Source organism: Ranitomeya variabilis, chromosome 1 (assembly GCF_051348905.1).
Source record: "Ranitomeya variabilis isolate aRanVar5 chromosome 1, aRanVar5.hap1, whole genome shotgun sequence".
NCBI classification, from domain to species: domain Eukaryota; kingdom Metazoa; phylum Chordata; class Amphibia; order Anura; family Dendrobatidae; genus Ranitomeya; species Ranitomeya variabilis.
The window spans coordinates 795,069,919-795,094,376 of NC_135232.1; the positions used below are offsets into that span (position 1 = coordinate 795,069,919).

Sequence of the window (24,458 nt, forward strand, 5' to 3'; positions counted from 1 at the left end):
TTGGTCCCCTGCTGCCGTGGAGGCCTTTCGGGAGCTTAAGCGCCGCTTTTTGTCTGCCCCTGTGTTGCGCCAGCCTGATGTTTCTCTTCCCTTTCAGGTTGAGGTCGATGCTTCCGAGATCGGAGCGGGGGCGGTTTTGTCGCAGAAAAGTTCCGACTGCTCAGTGATGAGACCTTGTGCGTTCTTTTCGCGAAAATGTTCGGCCGCCGAGCAAAACTATGATGTTGGTAATCGGGAGCTTTTGGCCATGAAGTGGGCATTTGAGGAGTGGCGTCATTGGCTTGAGGGTGCCAGACATCAGGTGGTAGTTTTGACTGATCACAAGAATTTAATTTATTTGGAGTCTGCCAGGCGCCTGAATCCTAGACAGGCACGTTGGTCGTTGTTCTTTTCCCGGTTTAATTTTGTGGTCTCGTACTTACCGGGTTCTAGGAATGTGAAAGCAGATGCTCTTTCTAGGAGTTTTGAGCCTGACTCTCCTGGGAATTCTGAACCTGCTGGTGTCCTTAAGGATGGAGTGGTTTTGTCTGCTGTCTCTCCAGATTTGCGACGTGCTTTGCAAGAATTTCAGGCGGATAGACCTGATCGTTGTCCGTCTGGTAGACTGTTTGTTCCTGACGAGTGGACCACTAGAGTCATCTCAGAAGTTCATTCTTCTACTCTGGCAGGTCATCCGGGAATTTTTGGCACCAGAGATTTGGTGGCTAGATCCTTCTGGTGGCCTTCCCTGTCTCGAGATGTGCGTGTTTTTGTGCAGTCTTGCGATGTGTGTGCTCGGGCCAAGCCTTGTTGTTCTAGGGCTAGTGGGTTGTTGTTGCCCTTGCCTATTCCGAAGAGGCCTTGGACGCACATCTCTATGGACTTTATCTCGGATCTGATCTCCCTGTTTCTCAGAAGATGTCTGTCATCTGGGTGGTGTGTGACCGTTTTTCTAAAATGGTTCATTTGGTGCCATTGCCTAAGTTGCCTTCCTCATCTGAGTTGGTCCCTCTGTTTTTTCAAAATGTGGTTTGCTTGCATGGTATTCCGGAAAACATCGTTTCTGACAGGGGTACCCAGTTCGTGTCTAGATTTTGGCGGGCAGTCTGTGCCAGGTTGGGCATTGATTTGTCCTTTTCGTCTGCATTCCATCCTCAGACCAATGGCCAGACGGAGCGAACTAATCAAACTTTGGAGACTTATTTGAGGTGTTTTGTGTCTGCGGATCAGGATGATTGGGTTGCCTTTCTGCCGTTGGCTGAGTTTGCTCTTAATAATCGGGCTAGTTCTGCCACTTTGGTTTCTCCTTTCTTTTGCAATTCAGGGTTTCATCCGCGTTTTTCATCTGGTCAGGTTGAATCTTCGGATTGTCCTGGAGTGGATGCGGTGGTGGATCGGTTGCATCGGATTTGGGGACAAGTGGTGGATAATTTGGAATTGTCCCAGGAGAGGACTCAGCAGTTTGCTAACCGTCGTCATCGTGTTGGTCCCCACCTTCGCGTTGGGGACTTGGTGTGGTTGTCTTCCCGTTTTGTCCCTATGAGGGTTTCTTCTCCCAAATTTAAGCCTCGGTTCATCGGTCCTTATAGGATTTTGGAGATTCTTAACCCTGTTTCCTTTCGTTTGGACCTCCCGGCATCTTTCGCTATCCATAATGTGTTCCATCGGTCGTTGTTGCGGAGATATGAGGTACCGGTGGTTCCTTCTACTGAACCTCCTGCTCCTGTGCTTGTGGAGGGTGAATTGGAGTATGTCGTAGAGAAGATCTTGGACTCCCTTATTTCCAGACGGAGACTTTAATATCTGGTTAAATGGAAAGGCTATGGTCAGGAAGATAATTCTTGGGTAACTGCCTCTGATGTTCATGCCTCGGATTTGGTTCGTGCCTTTCATAGGGCTCATCCAGATCGCCCTGGCGGTTCTTGTGAGGGTTCGGTGCCCCCTCCTTAAGGGGAGGGTACTGTTGTGTATCCGTTTTTTGGGCTCCCCTGGTGGTTGCTGGTGGTACTGGTGACTTGTTTGCACTTTGCTTCTTCTGTTCACCTGCTTCCATCAGTGTTTGGGAGTTTCCTATTTAGCCTTGCTCTCCAGTCATTTCCTTGCCGGTCATCATTGTAACCAGAGCCTTCGGTTGCATGTTCCTGCTACTAGTCTGCTGATCAGCTAAGTGGACTTTGTCCTTTTGTTTTGTACCTTTTGTCCAGTTTGCAGTTTTTGTAATTCTCTGTAGCTGGAAGCTCTTGCGGGCTGAAATTGCCACTCCTGTGTCATGAGTTGACACAGGAGTCTTAAAGTAATTTCAGGATGGTTTTTGAAAGGGTTTTCAGTTGACCGTGAAGTCCTCTTTTGTATCCTTCTGCTATCTAGTAAGTGGACCTCTCTTTGCTAAATCTACTTTCATACTGTGTATGTCTTTTCCTCTTAATTCACCGTTATTACATGTGGGGGGCTGCTATCATCTTTTGGGGTATTTCCCTAGAGGTAAGCCAGGTCTGTTTCTTCCTCTACCAGGCGTAGTTAGTCCTCCGGCTGGCGCGTGGCATATAGGAAGCCGTAGGTATGCTCCCTGGCTACTGTTAGTTGTGTGGTAGATTTAGCTCACGGTCAACTCGAGTTTCCATCACCCGAGAGCTCGTTCGTTACTTATATGTTTCTTACGTTCCCTTTCCATTGGGAACCATGACAGATCCCACTTCTGTGCCTACTTAAGCAGTCACTGCTCACAATTAAACATGAAGCTATGCATGCGGACCAGGTGGAGAAGGAGGAAGACATGAGACAGGGAAATACTCCCCAGCCCTACCTCATCTCATCTGCTCAGTGTGGATTGGGTAATAATGAGAAGGTGGAGGCTGAGAAGGAGGAGGCACAGGAGCTGGTTTCTAGTACCCACACAATCTTCGTCCCGTATCTCCTACATGGAGGAGGAGATGAAGAGTTGTCATCTTGGTGGAGACAAGGAAGTGTTGCCTTAGTGGCACATATGTTCAGCTTTAAGTACTGCTGCCTTTCCCATGAACCTCACCTTTTATTTATCTTGGCAAAAAAGAGTACTGGTTGTTCACCCTAGTAGACCCATGCTATAAGGAGAACTTTTGCATCTCTCCATTCTGAGGCGGAGAGGTCTTCTAAAATGGTGCTATGCCAGAAAGCCATTGTGGAAAATATGTTGAAAAAGTCCCATCAGGCAACACTAGTGGCAGGGGACAAGCTTCCTTGCCCAACCAAGGAGGATAGGTGAGCACCTCGCATGAGCTGTCCTCCTATGCCTTGGGGGTGTTGTGTTGTGAATTTGCTTTTTGCTCCCTCTAGTGGTTACTAGTTTTTTGACTCTGGTTTTTCTGTCATTCCTTTTATCCGCACCTGGGTCGTTAGTTAGGGGTGTTGCTATATAAGCTCCCTGGACCTTCAGTTCAATGCCTGGCAACGTAGTTATCAGAGCTAGTCTGCTGTGCTCTTGTCTACTGATCCTGGTTCCAGTTATATCAGCTAAGTCTGCCTTTTGCTTTTTGCTATTTGTTTTGGTTTTGTATTTTTGTCCAGCTTGTTCCAAATCTATATCCTGACCTTTGCTGGAAGCTCTAGGGGGCTGGTGTTCTCCCCCCGGACCGTTAGACGGTTCGGGGGTTCTTGAATTTCCAGTGTGGATTTTGATAGGGTTTTTGTTGACCATATAAGTTACCTTTCTTTATTCTGCTATCAGTAAGCGGGCCTCTCTGTGCTAAACCTGGTTCATTTCTGTGTTTGTCATTTCCTCTTACCTCACCGTCATTATTTGTGGGGGGCTTCTATCCAGCTTTGGGGTCCCCTTCTCTGGAGGCAAGAAAGGTCTTTGTTTTCCTCTACTAGGGGTAGCTAGATTCTCCGGCTGGCGCGTGTCATCTAGAATCAACGTAGGAATGATCCCCGGCTACTTCTAGTGTTGGCGTTAGGAGTAGATATATGGTCAACCCAGTTACCACTGCCCTATGAGCTGGATTTTTGTATTCTGCAGACTTCCACGTTCCTCTGAGACCCTCGCCATTGGGGTCATAACAGTTTGCCAGGCCAGTATTAAATGTTTAATGCATTGCAGAAGAGGGATTATAAGAAAGAAGATTCTGAGGTTTTTTTTTCTCCTTCCCCTTTACCTCAGAGTGGCTATGCTTGCTGCAGACATGAATGTCCAGACCTTGATTACAAGTGTGGACCAGCTGGCTACTCGTGTGCAGGGCATACAAGACTATGTTATCAGAAATCCTAGGTCAGAACCTAAAATACCGATTCCTGAACTGTTTTCCGGAGACAGGTTTAAGTTTAGGAATTTCGTGAATAATTGTAAATTGTTTTTGTCCCTGAGACCCTGTTCATCAGGAGATTCTGCTCAGCAAGTAAAAATTGTTATTTCGTTCTTACGGGGCGACCCTCAGGATTGGGCTTTTTCGCTGGCGCCAGGAGATCCGGCATTGGCTGATCTTGATGCGTTTTTTCTGGCGCTCGGTTTACTTTATGAGGAACCCAATCTTGAGATTCAGGCAGAAAAGGCCTTGCTGTCTATGTCTCAGGGGCAGGACGAGGCTGAAGTGTATTGCCAAAAATTTCGGAAATGGTCCGTGCTGACACATTGGAACGAGTGTGCACTGGCCGCTAATTTTAGAAATGGCCTTTCTGAAGCCATTAAGAATGTTATGGTGGGTTTTCCCATTCCCACAGGTCTGAATGATACTATGGCACTGGCTATTCAAATTGACCAGCGGTTGCGGGAGCGCAAAACCGCAAATTCCCTCATGGTGTTGTCTGAACAGACACCTAATTCAATGCAATGTGATAGAATCCTGACTAGAAATGAGCGGAAAATTCATAGACGCCGGAATGGCTTGTGCTACTACTGTGGTGATTCTACACATGTTATCTCAGCATGCTCTAAACGTATAGCTAAGGTTGTTAGTCCTGTCACCGTTGGTAATTTGCAACCTAAATTTATTCTGTCTGTAACTTTGATTTGCTCACTGTCATCTTATCCTGTCATGGCGTTTGTAGATTCAGGTGCTGCCCTGAGTCTCATGGATCTCTCATTTGCTAAGCGCTGTGGATTTACTCTTGAACCATTAGAAAATCCTATTCCTCTTAGGGGTATTGATGCTACACCATTGGCAGCAAATAAACCGCAGTATTGGACTCAGGTTACCATGTGCATGACTCCTGAACACCGCGAGGTGATATGTTTCCTGGTTTTACATAAAATGCATGATTTGGTCGTTTTAGGGCTGCCATGGTTACAGACCCATAATCCAGTCCTGGACTGGAAGGCTATGTCAGTCTCAAGTTGGGGCTGTCGTGGTATTCATGAGGATTCCCTGCCTGTGTCTATTGCTTCTTCTACGCCTTCGGAAGTTCCGGAGTATTTGTCTGATTATCAGGATGTCTTCAGTGAGTCTGAGTCCAGTGCACTGCCTCCTCATAGGGACTGTGACTGTGCTATAGATTTGATCCCAGGCAGTAAATTTCCTAAGGGAAGACTGTTTAATCTGTCGGTACCTGAACATACCGCTATGCGTTCATATATCAAGGAGTCTCTGGAAAAAGGACATATTCGTCCGTCTTCTTCCCCTCTTGGTGCGGGATTCTTTTTTGTGGCAAAAAAGGACGGATCTTTGAGACCTTGTATTGATTATCGGCTTTTAAATAAGATCACTGTCAAATTTCAGTATCCTTTACCGCTGTTGTCTGACTTGTTTGCCCGGATTAAGGGTGCCAAGTGGTTCACCAAGATAGACCTTCGTGGTGCGTACAACCTTGTGCGCATTAAGCAAGGTGATGAATGGAAAACCGCATTCAATACGCCCGAAGGTCATTTTGAGTACTTGGTGATGCCTTTTGGGCTCTCCAATGCGCCTTCAGTTTTTCAGTCCTTTATGCATGACATTTTCCGGAAGTATCTGGATAAATTTTTGATTGTTTATCTGGATGATATTTTGGTTTTTTCTGATAATTGGGATTCGCATGTGGAGCAGGTCAGGTTGGTCTTTAAAATTTTGCGTGAAAATTCTTTGTTTGTCAAGGGCTCAAAGTGTCTCTTTGGTGTACAGAAGGTTCCCTTTTTGGGGTTCATTTTTTCCCCTTCTGCTGTGGAGATGGACCCAGTCAAGGTCCGAGCTATTCTTGATTGGACTCAGCCCTCGTCAGTTAAGAGTCTTCAGAAGTTCTTGGGCTTCGCTAACTTCTACCGCCGTTTTATCGCTAATTTTTCTAGCATTGTGAAACCTTTGACGGATATGACCAAGAAGGGCTCCGATGTAGCTAACTGGGCTCCTGCTGCCGTGGAGGCTTTCCAGGAGTTGAAACGCCGGTTTACTTCGGCGCCTGTTTTGTGCCAGCCTGACGTCTCACTTCCCTTTCAGGTTGAGGTGGATGCTTCGGAGATTGGGGCAGGGGCCGTTTTGTCGCAGAGAGGCCCTGGTTGCTCTGTTATGAAACCTTGTGCCTTTTTCTCTAGGAAGTTTTCGCCTGCCGAGCGAAATTATGATGTGGGCAATCGGGAGTTGTTGGCCATGAAATGGGCATTTGAGGAGTGGCGTCATTGGCTCGAGGGTGCTAAGCATCGTGTGGTGGTCTTGACTGATCACAAAAATCTGATGTATCTCGAGTCTGCTAAACGCCTTAATCCGAGACAGGCCCGCTGGTCATTGTTTTTCTCCCGCTTTGATTTTGTTGTCTCGTATTTACCAGGTTCAAAGAATGTGAAGGCCGATGCTCTTTCTAGGAGCTTTGTGCCTGATGCTCCTGGAGTCGCTGATCCTGTTGGTATTCTTAAAGATGGAGTTATCTTGTCAGCTATTTCTCCGGATCTGCGACGTGTGTTGCAGAGATTTCAGGCTGATAGGCCTGAGTCTTGTCCACCTGACAGACTGTTTGTCCCGGATAAGTGGACCAGCAGAGTCATTTCCGAGGTTCATTCCTCGGTGTTGGCAGGTCACCCGGGAATTTTTGGCACCAGAGATCTGGTGGCCAGGTCCTTTTGGTGGCCTTCCTTGTCAAGGGATGTGCGGTCATTTGTGCAGTCCTGTGGGACTTGTGCTCGAGCTAAGCCTTGCTGTTCTCGTGCCAGCGGTTTGCTCTTGCCCTTGCCTGTCCCGAAGAGACCTTGGACACATATCTCCATGGATTTCATTTCTGATCTTCCGCTATCTCAGGGCATGTCCGTTATCTGGGTGATATGTGATCGCTTCTCCAAGATGGTCCATTTGGTTCCTTTGCCTAAGCTGCCTTCCTCTTCCGATCTGGTTCCTGTGTTTTTCCAGAACGTGGTTCGTTTGCACGGCATCCCTGAGAATATTGTGTCAGACAGAGGATCCCAGTTCGTTTCCAGGTTCTGGCGATCCTTTTGTAGTAGGATGGGCATTGATTTGTCGTTTTCGTCTGCTTTCCATCCTCAGACTAATGGACAGACGGAGCGAACCAATCAGACTTTGGAGGCTTATTTGAGGTGTTTTGTCTCTGCTGATCAGGACGATTGGGTGACATTCTTGCCGTTGGCTGAGTTTGCCCTTAATAATCGGGCTAGTTCCGCCACCTTGGTTTCGCCTTTTTTCTGCAACTCTGGTTTCCATCCTCGCTTTTCTTCGGGTCATGTGGAGCCTTCTGACTGTCCTGGGGTGGATTCTGTGGTGGATAGGTTGCAGCAGATCTGGAATCATGTGGTGGACAACTTGAAGTTGTCACAGGAGAAGGCTCAGCGCTTTGCCAACCGCCGCCGCGGTGTGGGTCCCCGACTACGCGTTGGGGATTTGGTGTGGCTTTCTTCCCGCTTTGTTCCTATGAAGGTCTCCTCTCCCAAATTTAAACCTCGTTTTATTGGGCCTTACAAGATATTGGAAATCCTTAATCCTGTATCTTTTCGTCTGGATCTTCCTGTGTCGTTTGCTATTCACAATGTATTTCATAGGTCCTTGTTGCGGCGGTACATTGTGCCTGTAGTTCCTTCTGCTGAGCCTCCTGCTCCGGTGTTGGTTGAGGGCGAGTTGGAGTACGTGGTGGAGAAGATCTTGGATTCTCGCCTCTCCAGGCGGAGGCTTCAGTACCTGGTCAAGTGGAAGGGCTATGGTCAGGAGGATAATTCCTGGGTGGTCGCCTCTGATGTTCATGCGGCTGATTTAGTTCGTGCCTTTCATGCCGCTCATCCTGATCGCCCTGGTGGTCGTGGTGAGGGTTCGGTGACCCCTCACTAAGGGGGGGGTACTGTTGTGAATTTGCTTTTTGCTCCCTCTAGTGGTTACTAGTTTTTTGACTCTGGTTTTTCTGTCATTCCTTTTATCCGCACCTGGGTCGTTAGTTAGGGGTGTTGCTATATAAGCTCCCTGGACCTTCAGTTCAATGCCTGGCAACGTAGTTATCAGAGCTAGTCTGCTGTGCTCTTGTCTACTGATCCTGGTTCCAGTTATATCAGCTAAGTCTGCCTTTTGCTTTTTGCTATTTGTTTTGGTTTTGTATTTTTGTCCAGCTTGTTCCAAATCTATATCCTGACCTTTGCTGGAAGCTCTAGGGGGCTGGTGTTCTCCCCCCGGACCGTTAGACGGTTCGGGGGTTCTTGAATTTCCAGTGTGGATTTTGATAGGGTTTTTGTTGACCATATAAGTTACCTTTCTTTATTCTGCTATCAGTAAGCGGGCCTCTCTGTGCTAAACCTGGTTCATTTCTGTGTTTGTCATTTCCTCTTACCTCACCGTCATTATTTGTGGGGGGCTTCTATCCAGCTTTGGGGTCCCCTTCTCTGGAGGCAAGAAAGGTCTTTGTTTTCCTCTACTAGGGGTAGCTAGATTCTCCGGCTGGCGCGTGTCATCTAGAATCAACGTAGGAATGATCCCCGGCTACTTCTAGTGTTGGCGTTAGGAGTAGATATATGGTCAACCCAGTTACCACTGCCCTATGAGCTGGATTTTTGTATTCTGCAGACTTCCACGTTCCTCTGAGACCCTCGCCATTGGGGTCATAACAGTGTTGTGCTGCCCTGCCACTAGCGTCTTGTTTGAGTGGACTTATAGTGTGACCGGATTGATCATAACAGACAGGCGCTTTTGCTTGTCAACAGAAAGTGCTAACAGGCTCACTCTGATAACACCACCAGATGATAGCAGCACATAAAGTGTTTTTAATGTTCTATACCTGATTGAGACCCACCAGTTGTTGCCTTATAGGGTATATAGATTACCCTACTTATAATCTTTTCCTGGTTTTGCACTTTGTGCAAAGCCTTTATGAGTGTAGAAGTACCACATCTACAATTTCAGAATTTTTGTATGAGGCACTCCAGTTGGTGCCTTTAAGGGTGTATGTATGTATAATATTTTTCTGGCTTTGCACTGTATGCAAAGCGTTTTATGAGTTTAGAAGTACCACAACTACACTTTTTGAAATTTTTTATGAGGCGAGTAAGAAGAAGGCGGAGAGAGCAAGGAAGGAAAAGGTTTAAACATGGGCATATTTAACCCTTGCTTTGTACTTTTGTTTAGAACCATATTCACACTGTGGCACCCTATCCCTTATCCTGTTTTACAATTTTCTGCCACAAGGAGAGATTAAATTACTCAAATACATCTGTTAGATATATAGTGCATATGAAAATGCAATAACACTATATAAAATATAAAAAGTGTAAAGCAGGATCATGGTTAGGGTGCCACAGCGTGAATATGGTTCAAAAGAAAAGTACAGAGCAATGGTTAAATATTTATTTCCCTGCTCTTTCCCCCTTCCCCCTCCCCTTTCCATTCCTCCCACTTCCTGGTGGTGGAGGATATAATGTTGGATGAGTATATTTTTATTATAAAACTGATGTCCAATGTTAATTGAAAGGAAGTGTAAGTGAAACAACTGATTACTGACTGCTGATAGGCTGCAGTGCTTGTGTGGCACATGCGCCTTGGGAGATCTGGCACCAACATCAATGGAACGACGTTCTGCATGAAGTGAGTATGTACTATTTTACTTGTGGGAGTATAGCATTTAGGAAGAGGTTGCCCAAGTAGTGAACAACTCCTTTAAGGTATTTTTAAATCTGTATATGGGCTTTCTACATACATATATTAACCCCTTTACCCCCAAGGGTGGTTTGCACGTTAATGACCGGGCCAATTTTTGCAATTCTGACCACTGTCCCTTTATGAGGTTATAACTCTGGAACGCTTCAATGGGTCCCGGTGATTCTGACATTGTTTTCCGTGACATATTGTACTTCACGATAGTGGTAAAATTTCTTTGATATTACCTGCGTTTATTTGTGAAAAAAACGGAAATTTGGCGAAAATTTTCAAAAATTTCGCAATTTTCCAACTTTTAATTTTTATGCAATTAAATCACAAAATCACACAAAGTTACACAAAATACTTAATAAGTAACATTTCCCACATGTCTACTTTACATCAGCACAATTTTGGAACCAAAATTTTTTTTTGTTAGGGAGTTATAAGGGTTAAAAGTTGACCAGCAATTTCTCATTTTTACAACACCATTTTTTTTTAGGGACCACATCTCATTTGAAGTCATTTTGAGGGGTCTATATGATAGAAAATAACCAAGTGTGACACCATTCTAAAAACTGCACCCCTCAAGGTGCTCAAAACCACATTCAAGAAGTTTATTAACCCTTCAGGTGTTTCACAGGAATTTTTGGAATGTTTAAATAAAAATGAACATTTAACTTTTTTTTCACAAAAAATTTACTTCAGCTCCAATTTGTTTTATTTTACCAAGGGTAACAGGAGAAAAAGGACCCCAAAAGTGGTTGAACCATTTGTCCTGAGTACGCCGATACCCCATATGTGGGGGTAAACCACTGTTTGGGTGCATGGCAGAGCTCGGAAGCGAAGGAGCGCCATTTGACTTTTCAATGCAAAATTGACTGGAATTGAGATGGGACGCCATGTTGCATTTGGAGAGCCCCTGATGTGCCTAAACATTGAAAACCCCCCACAAGTGACACCATTTTGGAAAGTAGACCCCCTAAGGAACTTATCTAGATGTGTGGTGAGCACTTTGACTCATTAAGTGATTCACAGAAGTTTATAATGCAGAGCCGTAAAAATAAAAAATCATATTTTTTCACAAAAATGATCTTTTTGCCCCCAATTTATTATTTTCCCAAGGGTAAGAGAAGAAATTGGACACCAAAAGTTGTTGTACAATTTGTCCTGAGTACGCTGATACCCCATATGTGGGGGTAAACCACTGTTTGGGCGCATGGGAGAGCTCGGAAGGGAAGGAGCGCCGTTTGACTTTTCAATGCAAAATTGACAGGAATTGAGATGGGACGCCGTGTTGCGTTTGGAGAGCCACTGATGTGCCTAAACATTGAAACCCCCCACAATTGACACCATTTTGGAAAGTAGACCCCCTAAGGAACTCATCTAGATGTGTTGTGAGAGCTTTGAACCCCCAAGTGTTTCACTACAGTTTATAACGCAGAGCCGTGAATATAAAAATTCTTTTTTCTTCCACAAAAATTATTTTTTTAGCCCCCAGTTTTGTATTTTTTCAAGGGTAACACTTGAAATTAGACCCCAAAAGTTGTTGTCCAATTTGTCCTGAGTACGCTGATACCCCATATGTGGCATGGCAGAGCTCGGAAGGGAAGGAGCGTCATTTGGAATGCAGACTTAGATGGATTGGCCTGCAGGCGTCACATTGCGTTTGCAGAGCCCCTAATGTACCTAAACAGTAAAAAAAAACCACAAGTGACCCCATATTGGAAACTAGACCCCCAAGGAACTTATCTAGATGTGTTTTGAGAACTTTGAACCCCCAAGTGTTTCACTACAGTTTATAACGCAGAGCCGTGAAAATAACAATTCTTTTTTTTCCACAAAATGTTTTTTTAAGCCCCTAGTTTTGTATTTTTTCAAGGGTAACAGTTGAAATTAGACCCAAAAAGTTGTTGTCCAATTTGTCCTGAGTACGCTGATACCCCATATGTGGGGAAGAACCACCGTTTGAGCGCATGGCAGAGCTCGGAAGGGAAGGAGCACCGTTTGGAATGCAGACTTAGATGGATTGGTCTGCAGGCGTCACATTGTATTTGCAGAGCCCCTAATGTACCTAAACAGTAAAACCCCCCTCAAGTGACCCCATATTGGAAACTAGACCCCCCAAGGAACTTATCTAGATGTGTTGTGAGAACTTTGAACCCCCAAGTGTTTCTCTACAGTTTATAACGCAGAGCCGTGAAAATAAAAAAATCTTTCTTTTTTTCCACAAAAATTATTTTTTAGCCCCCAGTTTTGTATTTTCCCAAGGGTAACAGGAGAAATTGGACCCCAAAAATTGTTGTCCAATGTGTCCTGAGTACGCTGATACCCCATATGTTGGGGTAAACCCCTGTTTGGGCACACGGGAGAGCTCGGAAGGGAAGGAGCACTGTTTTACTTTTTCAACGCAGAATTGGCTGGAATTGAGATCGGACGCCATGTCGCATTTGGAGAGCTCCTGATGTGCCTAAACAGTGGAAACCCCCAATTATAACTGAAACCCTAATCCAAACACATCCCTAACCCTAATCCCAACGTTAACCCTAACCACACCCCTAACCCTGACACACCCCTAACCCTAATTCCAACCCTATTCCCAACCGTAAATGTAATCCAAACCCTAACCCTAACTTTAGCCCCAACCCTAACCCTAACTTTAGCCCCAACCCTAACTGTAGCCTTAACCCTAGCCCCAACCCTAAACCTAGCCCCAACCCTAGCCCCAACCCTAGCCCTAGCCCTAACCCTAGCCTTAACCCTAACCCTAGCCCTAGCCCTAACCCTAACCCTAGCCCTAACCCTAACCCTAGCCCTAACCCTAACGGGAAAATAGAAATAAATACATTTTTTTATTTTTTTTTATTTTTCGCTAACTAAGGGGGTGATGAAGGGGGGTTTGATTTACTTTTATAGATTTTTATGATTGGCAGCCGTCACACACTGAAAGACGCTTTTTATTGCAAAAAAAAAAAATTTTGCGTTACCACATTTTGAGAGCTATAATTTTTCAATATTTTGGTCCACAGAGTCATGTGAGGTCATGTTTTTTGCGGGACGAGTTGACATTTTTCTTGGTAACATTTTCGGGCACGTGACATTTTTTGATCGCTTTTTATTCCGATTTTTGTGAGGCAGAATGACCAAAAACCAGCTATTCATGAATTTCTTTTGGGGGAGGCGTTTATACCGTTCCGCGTTTGGTAAAATGGATAAAGCAGTTTTATTCTTCGGGTCAGTACGATTACAGTGATACCTTATTTATATAATTTTTTTTATGTCTTGGCGCTTTTATACGATAATAACTATTTTATAGAAAAAATAATTATTTTTGCATCGCTTTATTCTGAGGACTATAACTTTTTTATTTTTTCTTTGATGATGCTGTATGGCGGCTCTTGTTTGTGGGACAAGATGACGTTTTCAGCGGTACCATGGTTATTTATATCCATCTTTTTAATCACGTGTTATTCCACTTTTTGTTTGGCGGTATGATAATAAAGCGTTGTTTTTTGCCTCTTTTTTTTTTTTGCGGTGTTCACTGAAGGGGTTAACTAGTAAGACAGTTTTATAGGTTGGGTCATTACGGACACGGCGATGCTAAATATGTGTACTTTTATTGTTGGTTTTTTTATTTAGATAAAGAAATGTATTTATAGGAACAATATATATATTTTTTTGGAATTTTTTTTTTGGATTTTTTTAATACTTTTTTTTACACATGTGAATATTTTTTTTTACACTATAACATTGCCCCAGGGGGGCATCATGTTATAGTGTAAGATCGCTGATGTGACACTTTGCTCTGCACTGTGTCAGATCGGCGATCTGACGTGCACAGATCCAGGCTTCCCGGTGCCTGCTCTGAGCAGGCGCTGTGAAGCCACCTCCCTGCAGGACCCGGATGCTGCAGCCATTTTGGATCCGGGCCTGCTGCAGCGAGGAGGAGGTAAGAGACCCTCGGAGCAACGCGATCACCTCGCGTTGCTCCGGGGGTCTCAGGGAAGCATGCAGGGAGCCCCCTCCCTGCGCGATGCTTCCCTATACCGCCGGAACACTGCGATCATGTTTGATCGCCGTGTGCCGGGGGTTAATGTGCCGGGGGTGGTCCGTGACCGCTCCTGGCACATAGTGCCAGATGTCAGCTGCGATAGTCAGCTGACACCCGGCAGCGATCGGCCGCGCTCCCCCCGTGAGCGCGGCCGATCGCATATGACGTACTATCCTGTCGGTGGTCATACGGGCCCACCCCACCTCCACGGGATAGTTCGTCTAATGTCAGAAAGGGGTTAATGGTAAATTTGGCTAGCTATAGAATTACTTTTAAATTTCTTAAAGGAAGCATCTGTAATCACTGAAACAACATTTTTGGGCAGAGCTGTGCCATTTCCTGTTATGACTTGGGTTAACGATTACATCTAATGAGCACTTTCATTTGTAGTATCCACAATCTAGGTCCTGATTAAAAAATGATAAGAAATAATTGTATAAATACATTGATATACAGTTGTGTTAAAAAGGGTTTGCCCCCTTCTTGATTTCTTATTCTTTTGCATTTTTGTCACACTTACATGTTTCAAATCATCAAACAAATTCAAATATTAGACAAAGATAACACAAGTAAACACAAAATGCAGTTTTTAAATGAAGGTCTTTATTAATAAGGGAAAAAGAAATCCAATCCTACAGGGCCCTGTGTGAAAAGTGATTGTCCCTAAACCGAATAACAAGTTGGGCCACCCTTAGCAGCAACAACTGCAATCAAGCATTTGTGATAACTGGCAATGAGTCTTTTACAACACTCTGGAAAAATTTTGGCTCACTCATGTTTGCAGAACTGTAGTAATTCAGCCACATTGGGGGGTTTCCGAGCATGAACCGCCTTTTTAAGGTCATGCCACAACATCTCAATTAGATTAAGCTCAGGACTTTGACTAGGCCACTCCAAAGTCTTAAATTTTGTTTTTCTTAAGCCATTCAGGTATGTTCTTACTAGTGTGTTTTGAATCATTTCCCGCTGCACATCCCAAGTGCAGTTCAGCTTGAGGTCACGAACAGATGGCCCACATTCTCCTTCAGGATTTTTGGTAGACAGCAGAATTCATGGTTCCATTTACCACAGCAAGTGTTCCAGGGCCAGAAGCAGCAAAACAGCCGCAGAACATCACACTACCACCCCCACATTTTACTGCTGGTATGATGTTCCTTTTCTGAAATGCTGTGATACTTCTAAGCCAGATGTAATGGGACATACACCTTCCAAAATGTTCAACTTTTGTCTCGTCTGTCCACAGAGTATTCTACCAAATGCCTTGGGGATCATCAAGATATTTCCTTTCAAAACTGAGACAAGCCTTTATGTTCATATTGCTCTGCAGTGGTTTTCTTCTTGGAACTCTGCCATGCAGGACATTTTTGCCCAGTCTCTTTTTTATGGTGGAGTCATAAACACTGACATTTAACAGAGGCCAGTGAGGCCTGCAGTTCTCTGGATGTTCATGCAGGGTCTTTTGTGACCTTTTGGATGAATCGTTGCAGGGCTCTTAGGGTATGTTTCCATGGTCAGGAAACGCTGCTTGTTTGACGCTGCGCAGAGCTGCAGCGTCAAACAAGCAGCGTCCAGATGTTCCAGCATAGTGGAGGGGATTTTATGAAATCCCGTCTCCACTATGCGTGGAAACCCGCACGCGGCGGCCCTGTGACTCCGGACATGCTGCGTGTCTTTTCAGATCGCAGCATGTCCGTACACCTTGCGGGGACGCAGCGTCCCCGCAAGGCATATCACAGGGCGCTATGGGAGAGAGCGATCATCCCGGATGTGAAGAGTTAACACATCCGGCATGATCGCGTCCCAGAAAGGGGGCGGGGCTTAGCGCCGAGCGGCTTCGCCGCTGCGGCGATACCGCCGGCCATCCTTACAGTGGAAACATACCCTTAGTGTAATTTTGGCTGGCCAGCCATCCCTGGGAAGGTTCACCACTGTTCCATATTTTTGCCATTTATGGATAATGGCTCTCACTGTGGTTCACTCTAGTGCCAAAGCTTTAGAAATGGCTTTAAATCCTTTTCCAAACTACAATTACTTTGTTTACTTTTTTTTTCAGAATTTCTTGTCAGGCAGGTCCTTTTTAAGTGATTTCTTGATTATGAACAGGTGTGGCAGTAATCAGGCTGAGGGTGTGGCTAGGGAATTCAAACTCAGCTTCCCAAATATGTTATAAACCACAGTTAATTTATGTTTTTGTTTGGATGGAGGCAATCACTTTTTCACACAGGGTCCTGTAAGTTTGAATTTGTCCCTTAATAATAAAGACCTTCAATTAAAAACTGCATTTTGTTATTACTTGTGTTATCTTTGTCTAATATTTAAATTTGTTTTGGTGATCTGAAACATTTAAGTGTAACAAACATGCAAAGGAATAGGAAATGAGGAATTTCATTTTCACCAATACAATGTACAGAAGAAAATACAGGATATTTGCAATACCAGGTGATAGGTGCTTCCTTGTTTTGCAATGTGGTTTACATGGAACTCAGAAAATCTAATCTTACTGTTTAGTGTTAACAGAGATAATAAACCTTGAATAAAAATTACTGTTTAGTGTTAACAGAGATAATAAACCTTGAATAAAAATGAGTATCAAATAGCAATGTTTCCACAAATAATATTAACCTTTTAATTTGCTGTGGTGTTGAAATGTCAGGCTAGACTACCAGTGATCATTAGAATGGGATTTTTATTCTCCGCTAGCTGGGGTGGCTGAGGCTCATATGTAGAGTATCTCTTTATTAAAACAAATAGAGGTTCTCCCAATCCCAGGATGTGTGGTCACAGTGGCCAAATGACACTAATTGGAAGACCGCTTACTTATTAGAAAAAATCTATTATTTTAACAACGCATCATATTATGCTAATTTTTTTTACTTATTTGCTTTGTTAATAAGTAGACAAAACAAAAAAGCAAGAAAAAATACAGTTCTAAAAATATGTTATACCAACTCAAAATCAGAGAGTCATGTCAGCAGATCTCAGAGACAATTACCAATAGCTGACAAAGCTGGGCATCATGCCCATTTGGGGACTATTGGTATTTCTCAGCTTTAATTGACTTGCATAATGCTAGGGTCACAGCAGCGAATATTCTCTTATCCAAGAGAATTGGGCCAATTATGCTAATCACACTCTTATCAGAGTTTTATCAGATTGTGATCATATTGTGATCCGAATTTCTCAGATGAGGAGATGGGGGGAAAAAAAGTCTCCATTTTTTCCATTATGTCAGTCCATGAAAATCAGATTGCACTCGGATGTCATGTTTGGACTCATTGACTTGCATGGCTGAGTGCGATCCGAATATTCAATCAAACTTGGGCATCCTGCGATTACTGGCCCGGTCCGAGGAAAAAATTGTGCACGGCTCCATGGAATAACATTGGTCCGAGCACAATCCGATGTTTTGTTAGATCGCACCTGGTCATGTGAATGAGCCCTTTATAGTCATCGAGCTGCCTTTCCAAAAAAAAAAGTCAGAAACTAAAAGGAGCTGAACTGGCACAGTCTTGTTCCTCTCTTTGCATCTTATTTAATAAAGTCTTAATCTAAAAACATATTTAAAGGAATAAAAAACATTTGCTATAACAGTTATTATAAAGTAATAGTAAAGGTACGCTTCATCACCCTTGAATTGCTTCCTTTAAATCACAAGTCCCTACAGATTGTCTGGGCGTATTATCATTCACAGTTATGAAAGTGAGGGGTATGATCCAATCTTCGTCTTTAGAGCTCGCTCACATTTCTAATACAATGCATAAGTAAGTAAACAGCATACTACCATGGTTATATGGATTCCTTCTGTGGTGAGTCTTCCCTCCTGACAATCTTCTGGATCTTAAAATGCCACCATAATCCAATTATTGGCTGAAGGAGTCATTCTTTGTTCCTTTGCTCGTAAGTTTAGTAAAAAGTTAGTTATTGCAGAAGTTCCTCTCTGTGTCACCCACTTCCTTCTTTCTGATTGTCAGCTTTTTGAAAATTATATTTTGCTTGGGGTGGAGTATATGCTTGTGTACGCCTCAGAGAGCAATGTATAAAATACAGAACTTGGAAACAAACAGTTAATGAAACCATCTTTGCACAGATATGACCACATTTCTCCATTGAAGTGGTGTCTTTTACCAGAAGTGTGAAATGTAGGCTGCAGATACATGAGTTTATTTTTACTCAGGGCATTAATAGATGTATGGACTTGTATTGAGTGTGTGTCTGAATAATTTAATTGCTTCATGTAAAAACATCCATTTGTCTTTCAACATCAGTTTACATTAGACTACCCAGCTCTGGCATGGCAAAGAAAATACACCACTTTTCATGGTGTCCTGAATATGGCACCAAGAAATTAAGGGTAAACACTTTTAGTCCTGTCAGACGTGGATTGGGGCCTACAGGGACTGAACTTGTCCTTCTAAGGCCATGTTCACACGATCCTTTTTTTGATCTTTTTTTTTTCAGGTCTTGATTTGGAAAACCCGCAGTGCAAAACTGCACTGCTGATTTTCCTGCAGTTTCTTCTGCAGATTCCTCTGCGGGTTTTCAACAGCACTTTCCTATTGGTGCCTGTTGAAAACAGGAGCTGAATCCGCAGAAAGAAGTGACATGGTACTTCTTTTTTTCTGCAGGCAAATCCTCGCGGATTTGCCTGAGAAAAAAAGGATAGTGGGCACAGCGGTTTTTGTTTTCCATAGAGTAACATTGGACTGTACCCTGCATGGAAAAAGGACCTGAAAAAAAAAGGATCAAAAAAAGGATCGTGTGAACATAGCCTAACACATTCTCTAGAAGCTCAATGAAATTATTTTTTGGAGAAATTGAATCTAACATCTTTGAACTCTTTGTCATGAGAGGAGGCTGGGTGTTCATTTATGGGCTTTTGCTATTAGGGGTACCACTGAGGTATGCCTGGGCACCGCTATTTTGCTTTCTTTCTACAGAAGCTGAGTGTACAAACTGCATTTCATGCTTCATGTAAGTATGTGTCCATTTCGTTTTGTGTGTACTTGCGCGTGACTGTATATTCCCTGTTCCCTATGTTCTTCAATCGTGTGCCACATTAGTATCACACATGCCGGCCCCTGGCAAGCAGCGGTGCTGTTAGCACTGTTTCCCAGCGCCAGGTGCTGAAGACAACTCACATCACTGTCTCCTGCTCGCCCTGCGATCAACGCCAGCAGGGGACAATGTTGAGAGTTGTATTCAGCTGATAACAGCGAGAGGAGGCAGCCGCTGAATAGAATATTCATCAGCCGCCACCTGTGCTGTAATTAAATTAAAAAAAAAAAGCACCTTAAGTCCCCCCAATTTTTGACAACCAGCCAAGCTAAAACAGACAGCTTGAGCTGGTATTCTCAGGCTAGTAAGTGGCCATGGATATAGCCCCCCCAGCCTAAAAATAGCAGCCCATAGCCACCCAGAAAAGACACATCTATTAGATGCGCCAATTTTGGTATTTTTTCTTGTGGTGGTGGCAAGTGGGGTTCATATTTGTGGCGTTGATGTCACTCTTTTTATTAATCTCAACTAGAGATGAGCTGTGTTTGAGTCGAACTGTTCGCCAATTTCAAATTTGAGCTGTTTTGGGCGGTGTTTGAGTCGTTCGACGAACCCGAACAATTTGCTTAAAATTCGGCTGTTCGAGTTTCTGTTCGATAACTGTTCATTCACCAAAAGCCTAGCTTGATTTGCACATTAAAACTGTTTATTATTGTTAATAGACTGTTTCAGTGTATAGTGGGCGGGAGGGGGGATAGATCTGTGCTGAAATAACGCCGATCTCCATTTTTTTTTTCTTTCCCGCATTTACAGAGGGGCGGTGCAGTCTCTCAGCCTATCAGCAGTGCACACACACACAGCAATGTGCATGTGATGCACACAAGCAAGGGCATGCGTCATTGGCTGTGTATGTCACATGTCCTTGCCCTATAAGAACCAGCCATTTGCCCGTCGCCACCATTTCCTCACTGCTGCAGCTTAGTGTTAGACGGCAGCGCTGCTGCTGTGGGCGCTATACAGACTAAGAGTGGTTTTTTGGAGCGAATTGCCAGAGAGATAGGTTTAGGGAGTCGGGAGGAGTCGGGACTAGTTGTAATATCAGCCCTTTTCAGGGTAGGTTACAGCAGTTCATAGTGCAGCGCCCCAGAGTCCTGGTTGCTGCAGTAATATTATTCCTCCACCAGGGGGAGTGATATGTCTGGAGGCAATAAAGGAGATCTCCTGTCCAGGTATCACAAACACACACACTTCACACTCCAGTCCACCAGAGGGAGCAAAGGTTCCATCTATTAGGCCACTCCTCACAGTTAGGTAAAACTGGTGGGTTGGTTAGAAAGTTAGAGAGTTCCTGGCTGGAGACTGAGAGAGAAAGGTCTCCAGGCCGAGCTGTCTGGAGTGATCTCCAGCAGATCCAGACTTCGGTCTGAGGAGGACGAGGGTACACGGAGCTGCGCCTGCACCCCATGCGGCAGCATCCTAGGAAAGAGACATTGAAAGGAAGCGTGTTTTAGTGAGTGAGAAACGAAGGCATAGCAACAAGTGGATACCAGAGAGGATAGTAGACGTGAGGAGCTGCATCCTTCTGGTGCGCGTTCCGGTAGCCAGGATACCGAGGGAGTAAAGTGCTCTACGCCATTGCTTCAGAGACTGGCAGGACAGTCAATTCCAAGTTGGCTGCCCGACCTAAAATACCTAAGAAGACAGGTGGCAACTTGTGGGGGTCGCGGCGTCTCTAGGGTCCCTATAAACAAGCCTCAGGCCATCAGTCATACGGGTTTTGTTCTATCCGACCACGGGGAACAGAGAGAGAAGAGTAATAACAGTGAGGACTTCATTAGAGCTTAAGCAAGTGAGGACCTACTGTGTTACTGTGCGCATAGGAAGGCTATTGCATTCCACCTTGATAAGGAGACTCTGGATTTGCCTTCAGACTGGCCGGACTACCTACCCCGTGATCCGGCGCCCAGGACTGTGGACACTGAAGCCTTCAGTAAAAGGTAAAGAGACTGCAACCTTGTGTCCTCGTTATTCACCGCGCCTTACACCATCACCATCTACACTCTGGGAAGCCCTGGGGATACACTTCACCTGTGGGAAGGTATACCATCTAGCTGCCATAGCATGACCCCAGTGGACCCCTAAGCAGCGTCAGTCACCCTGACCGAATACCACAGGTGGCATCACGACACATCATACAAATTTCACCTTTAATTGGATGCCCCTCAAAGGGCCACGGACCGGGTCAGGCCACCGTGACATCCCCAGAACTGAGAAGGACCCGGTACCGAGTACCCCATTGCCCTTACGTGGGGGCGCTCCAAATCTTGGTGTCACGAACAGGATGTACTTAAGCCCGAAGGATCAGGTTATGTGTGCCTAAGAACTGTGCCAGAATTGTATTTGAACTGTGTTTCATTGATGAACTGTGTATCGCCATTACCGCAAAAATTCCCACCAAAATTGCCGCCATTACAGCGCCACGAGGAGCGCAGGAGAAGAAGAAGGGCGTGCCATGGGAGGAGACTACCAAAGCGGCGCCAAGAGTGACGACCGCCCCCTCCGACTACTGTTGCAAGAGGACGACGTGCCCAGAAGAAGAGGAGATCCGCCCCCTGATTTGCAACGGCAGGAACCAGAGCAAGAAGGAGCTCCACCCTGAGAAAATGGAAGAGCAGCGTGTGTGTGTGCTACCGACGATCCCGGAGCGGAGATGGCGACCAGCGGGTACCTGAACGACGACGAAGTGACCCAGGACCATCTCAGGCGACCGGAAGTGAACCTGACCTCGCTGGAGGGCCCAAGCGTCTTGGATCCGCAGGTGGAGGAGCCGAACCCTCAACTCCCGGATGCAGAGCCAACAGCAGTGAAGTCATGGAAGTCGGAGCTGCGCAGTAAGATCGCACTGGAAGAACCGCAGTCCGGGCAGCAGCCGACTCCAGCATCCTCATCAGCGGAGCGGATCGTCATCGGTGGAACCACATCAGACGTAGGTACAGAAAACGCCCCTGCCCCACCGTCCGATCCAGCTCCAGTGACCATCCCCCGCCCAGACTGTGACCGACCCCCGGCCGATGGGCCAGCCTGTTGTGATCCGCTTTTTGGGCTCCCCTAGTGGTGGCTGGTGGTACTGGAGACTTGTGTGTTCTTTTCTGCCTCAGCTCACCTGCTTCCATCAGTTTTGGGTGTTCCCTATTTAGCCTTGCTCTCCAGTCACTTCCTTGCCGGTCATCATTGTAACCTGAGTCTTTCAGTTGCATGTTCCTGCTACCAGTCTGCTGATCAGCTAAGTGGACTCTTGTCCTTTTTTGTTTTGTAATTTTTGTCCAGTTTACAGTTTGTCATTTCCTGTTACTGGAAGCTCTTGTGGACTGAAATTGCCACTCCTGTGTCATGAGTTGACACAGGAGTCTTAAAGTAATTTCAGGATGGGTTTTTGAAAGGGTTTTTCAGCTGACCGTGAAGTCCTCTTTTGTATCCTTCCTCTATCTAGTAAGTGGACCTCGCTTTGCTAAAATCTACCTTCATACTGTGTATGTCTTTTCCTCTGAACTCACCGTTAATATATGTGGGGGCTACTATCATCTTTGGGGAATTTCACTAGAGGTAAGCCAGGTCTGTTCCTTCCTCTTCCAGGCGTAGTTAGTTCTCCGGCTGGCGCATGGCATCTAGGCAGCCGTAGGAATGCTTCCTGGCTACTGTTAGTTGTGTGGTAGATTTAGGTCACGGTCAGCTTGAGTTTCCATCACCCGAGGGCTAGTCTGTTATTTTGTGTTTCTGATGTTCCCATGCCATTGGGGAATCATGACAGTATGACCGGCCACTGTTAAAGTAATTGGCAGAAGAAAGGAGAGTAAAAGAAGTCTGTAGATTTTTTTTTTGTTTTTTTTTGTTTGCTACTTAGTTGGCTCAGTTGTATTTCTGCTCTATTTACAGCCTTGCCTTTCTCTCCTTCTAATCCTTGAATGGCTCTGATCTCTCCGGTTTAAGGATGGACTCTCAGAGTTTGGCTGCAGGTTTAAATAATCTTGCTACGAAGGTTCAGAATTTACAAGATTATGTTATACGTACCCCTATTTCTGAACCTAAGATTCCTACACCAGAGGTATTTTCCGGAGATAGATCTCGGTTTCAGAATTTCAAATGTAATTGTAAATTATTCTTTTCTCTCAGACCTCACTCCTCTGGAGATCCTGTTCAGCAGGTTAAGATTGTGATTTCTTTGCTGCGAGGTGACCCTCAAAATTGGGCATTTTCATTGACACCAGGGGATCCTGCGTTGCTCAATGTGGATGCGTTTTTTCTGGCTTTAGGGTTGCTGTATGAGGAACCTAATTTGGAGATTCAAGCTGAAAAAGCTTTAATAGCCCTGTCTCAAGGGCAAGATGAAGCTGAGATATACTGCCAAAAATTTCGTAAATGGTCTGTGCTTACTCAGTGGAATGAGTGTGCCCTAGCGTCAATTTTCAGAGAAGGCCTTTCTGATGCCGTTAAGGATGTCATGGTGGGGTTTCCTACGCCCACAGGTCTGAATGAGTCCATCACAATGGCGATTCAGATTGATCGGCGTTTGCGGGAGCGCAAACCCGTGCACCATTTGGCGGTATCTTCTGAAGGGACGCCAGAGAAAATGCAATGTGACAGAAATCTGTCAAGAAGCGAGCGGCAGAATTATAGGCGCAAAAATGGCTTGTGCTTCTACTGTGGTGATTCCGCGCATGCTCTAAACGTACTAGGAAGGTTGACAAGTCTGTTTCTATTGGCACTTTACAGTCTAAATTTCTTCTGTCTGTAACTCTGATTTGTTCATTATCAGTTATTACCGTGGATGCCTATGTGGACTCTGGCGCCGCTCTGAGTCTCATGGATTGGTCCTTCGCCAGGCGCTGTGGGTTTGATTCTACACCTCTGGAAGTTCCTATACCTCTGAAGGGTATTGATTCTACACCTCTGGCTTGTAATAGACCACAGTTCTGGACGCAAGTGACTATGCGTATGACTCCAGACCATCAGGAGATGATTCGCTTCCTCGTGTTGCATAATTTACATGATGTGTTAGTGCTTGGATTACCATGGTTGCAATCTCATAACCCAGTACTGGACTGGAAAACTATGTCTGTGTTAAGCTGGGGATGTCGGGGGGCTCATGGGGACATACCTTTGGTTTCTATCTCGTCATCTATTCCCTCTGAGGTTCCGGCATTTTTGTCGGATTTTGGGGATATTTTTGAAGAGCCTAAAATTGGTTCTCTCCCTCCCCACAGAGAGTGTGATTGCGCCATAGATCTGATTCCAGGCAGTAAATTTCCAAAGGGTCGTTTGTTTAACCTATCTGTACCTGAGCATGCTGCCATGCGAGAGTATGTTAAGGAGTCCCTGGAAAAGGGACATATTCGTCCTTCTTCATCACCTTTAGGAGCTGGGTTTTTCTTTGTCTCTAA

General features: G+C 45.0%; 1 protein-coding gene across 1 annotated transcript in view; it reads right to left on the bottom strand.

The window, feature by feature from the left end:
* The window catches only part of MYO1F (myosin IF), a 302,201-nt gene extending 284,215 nt beyond the window's left edge, over positions 1-17,986 (bottom strand). The window contains exon 1 of the mRNA XM_077273492.1: positions 17,807-17,986. Coding sequence (XP_077129607.1) covers positions 17,807-17,809 — 3 coding nt within the window. The 5' untranslated portion in view covers positions 17,810-17,986. The remainder of the gene's footprint in view (positions 1-17,806) is intronic.
* Positions 17,987-24,458: the final 6,472 nt, after the last annotated feature.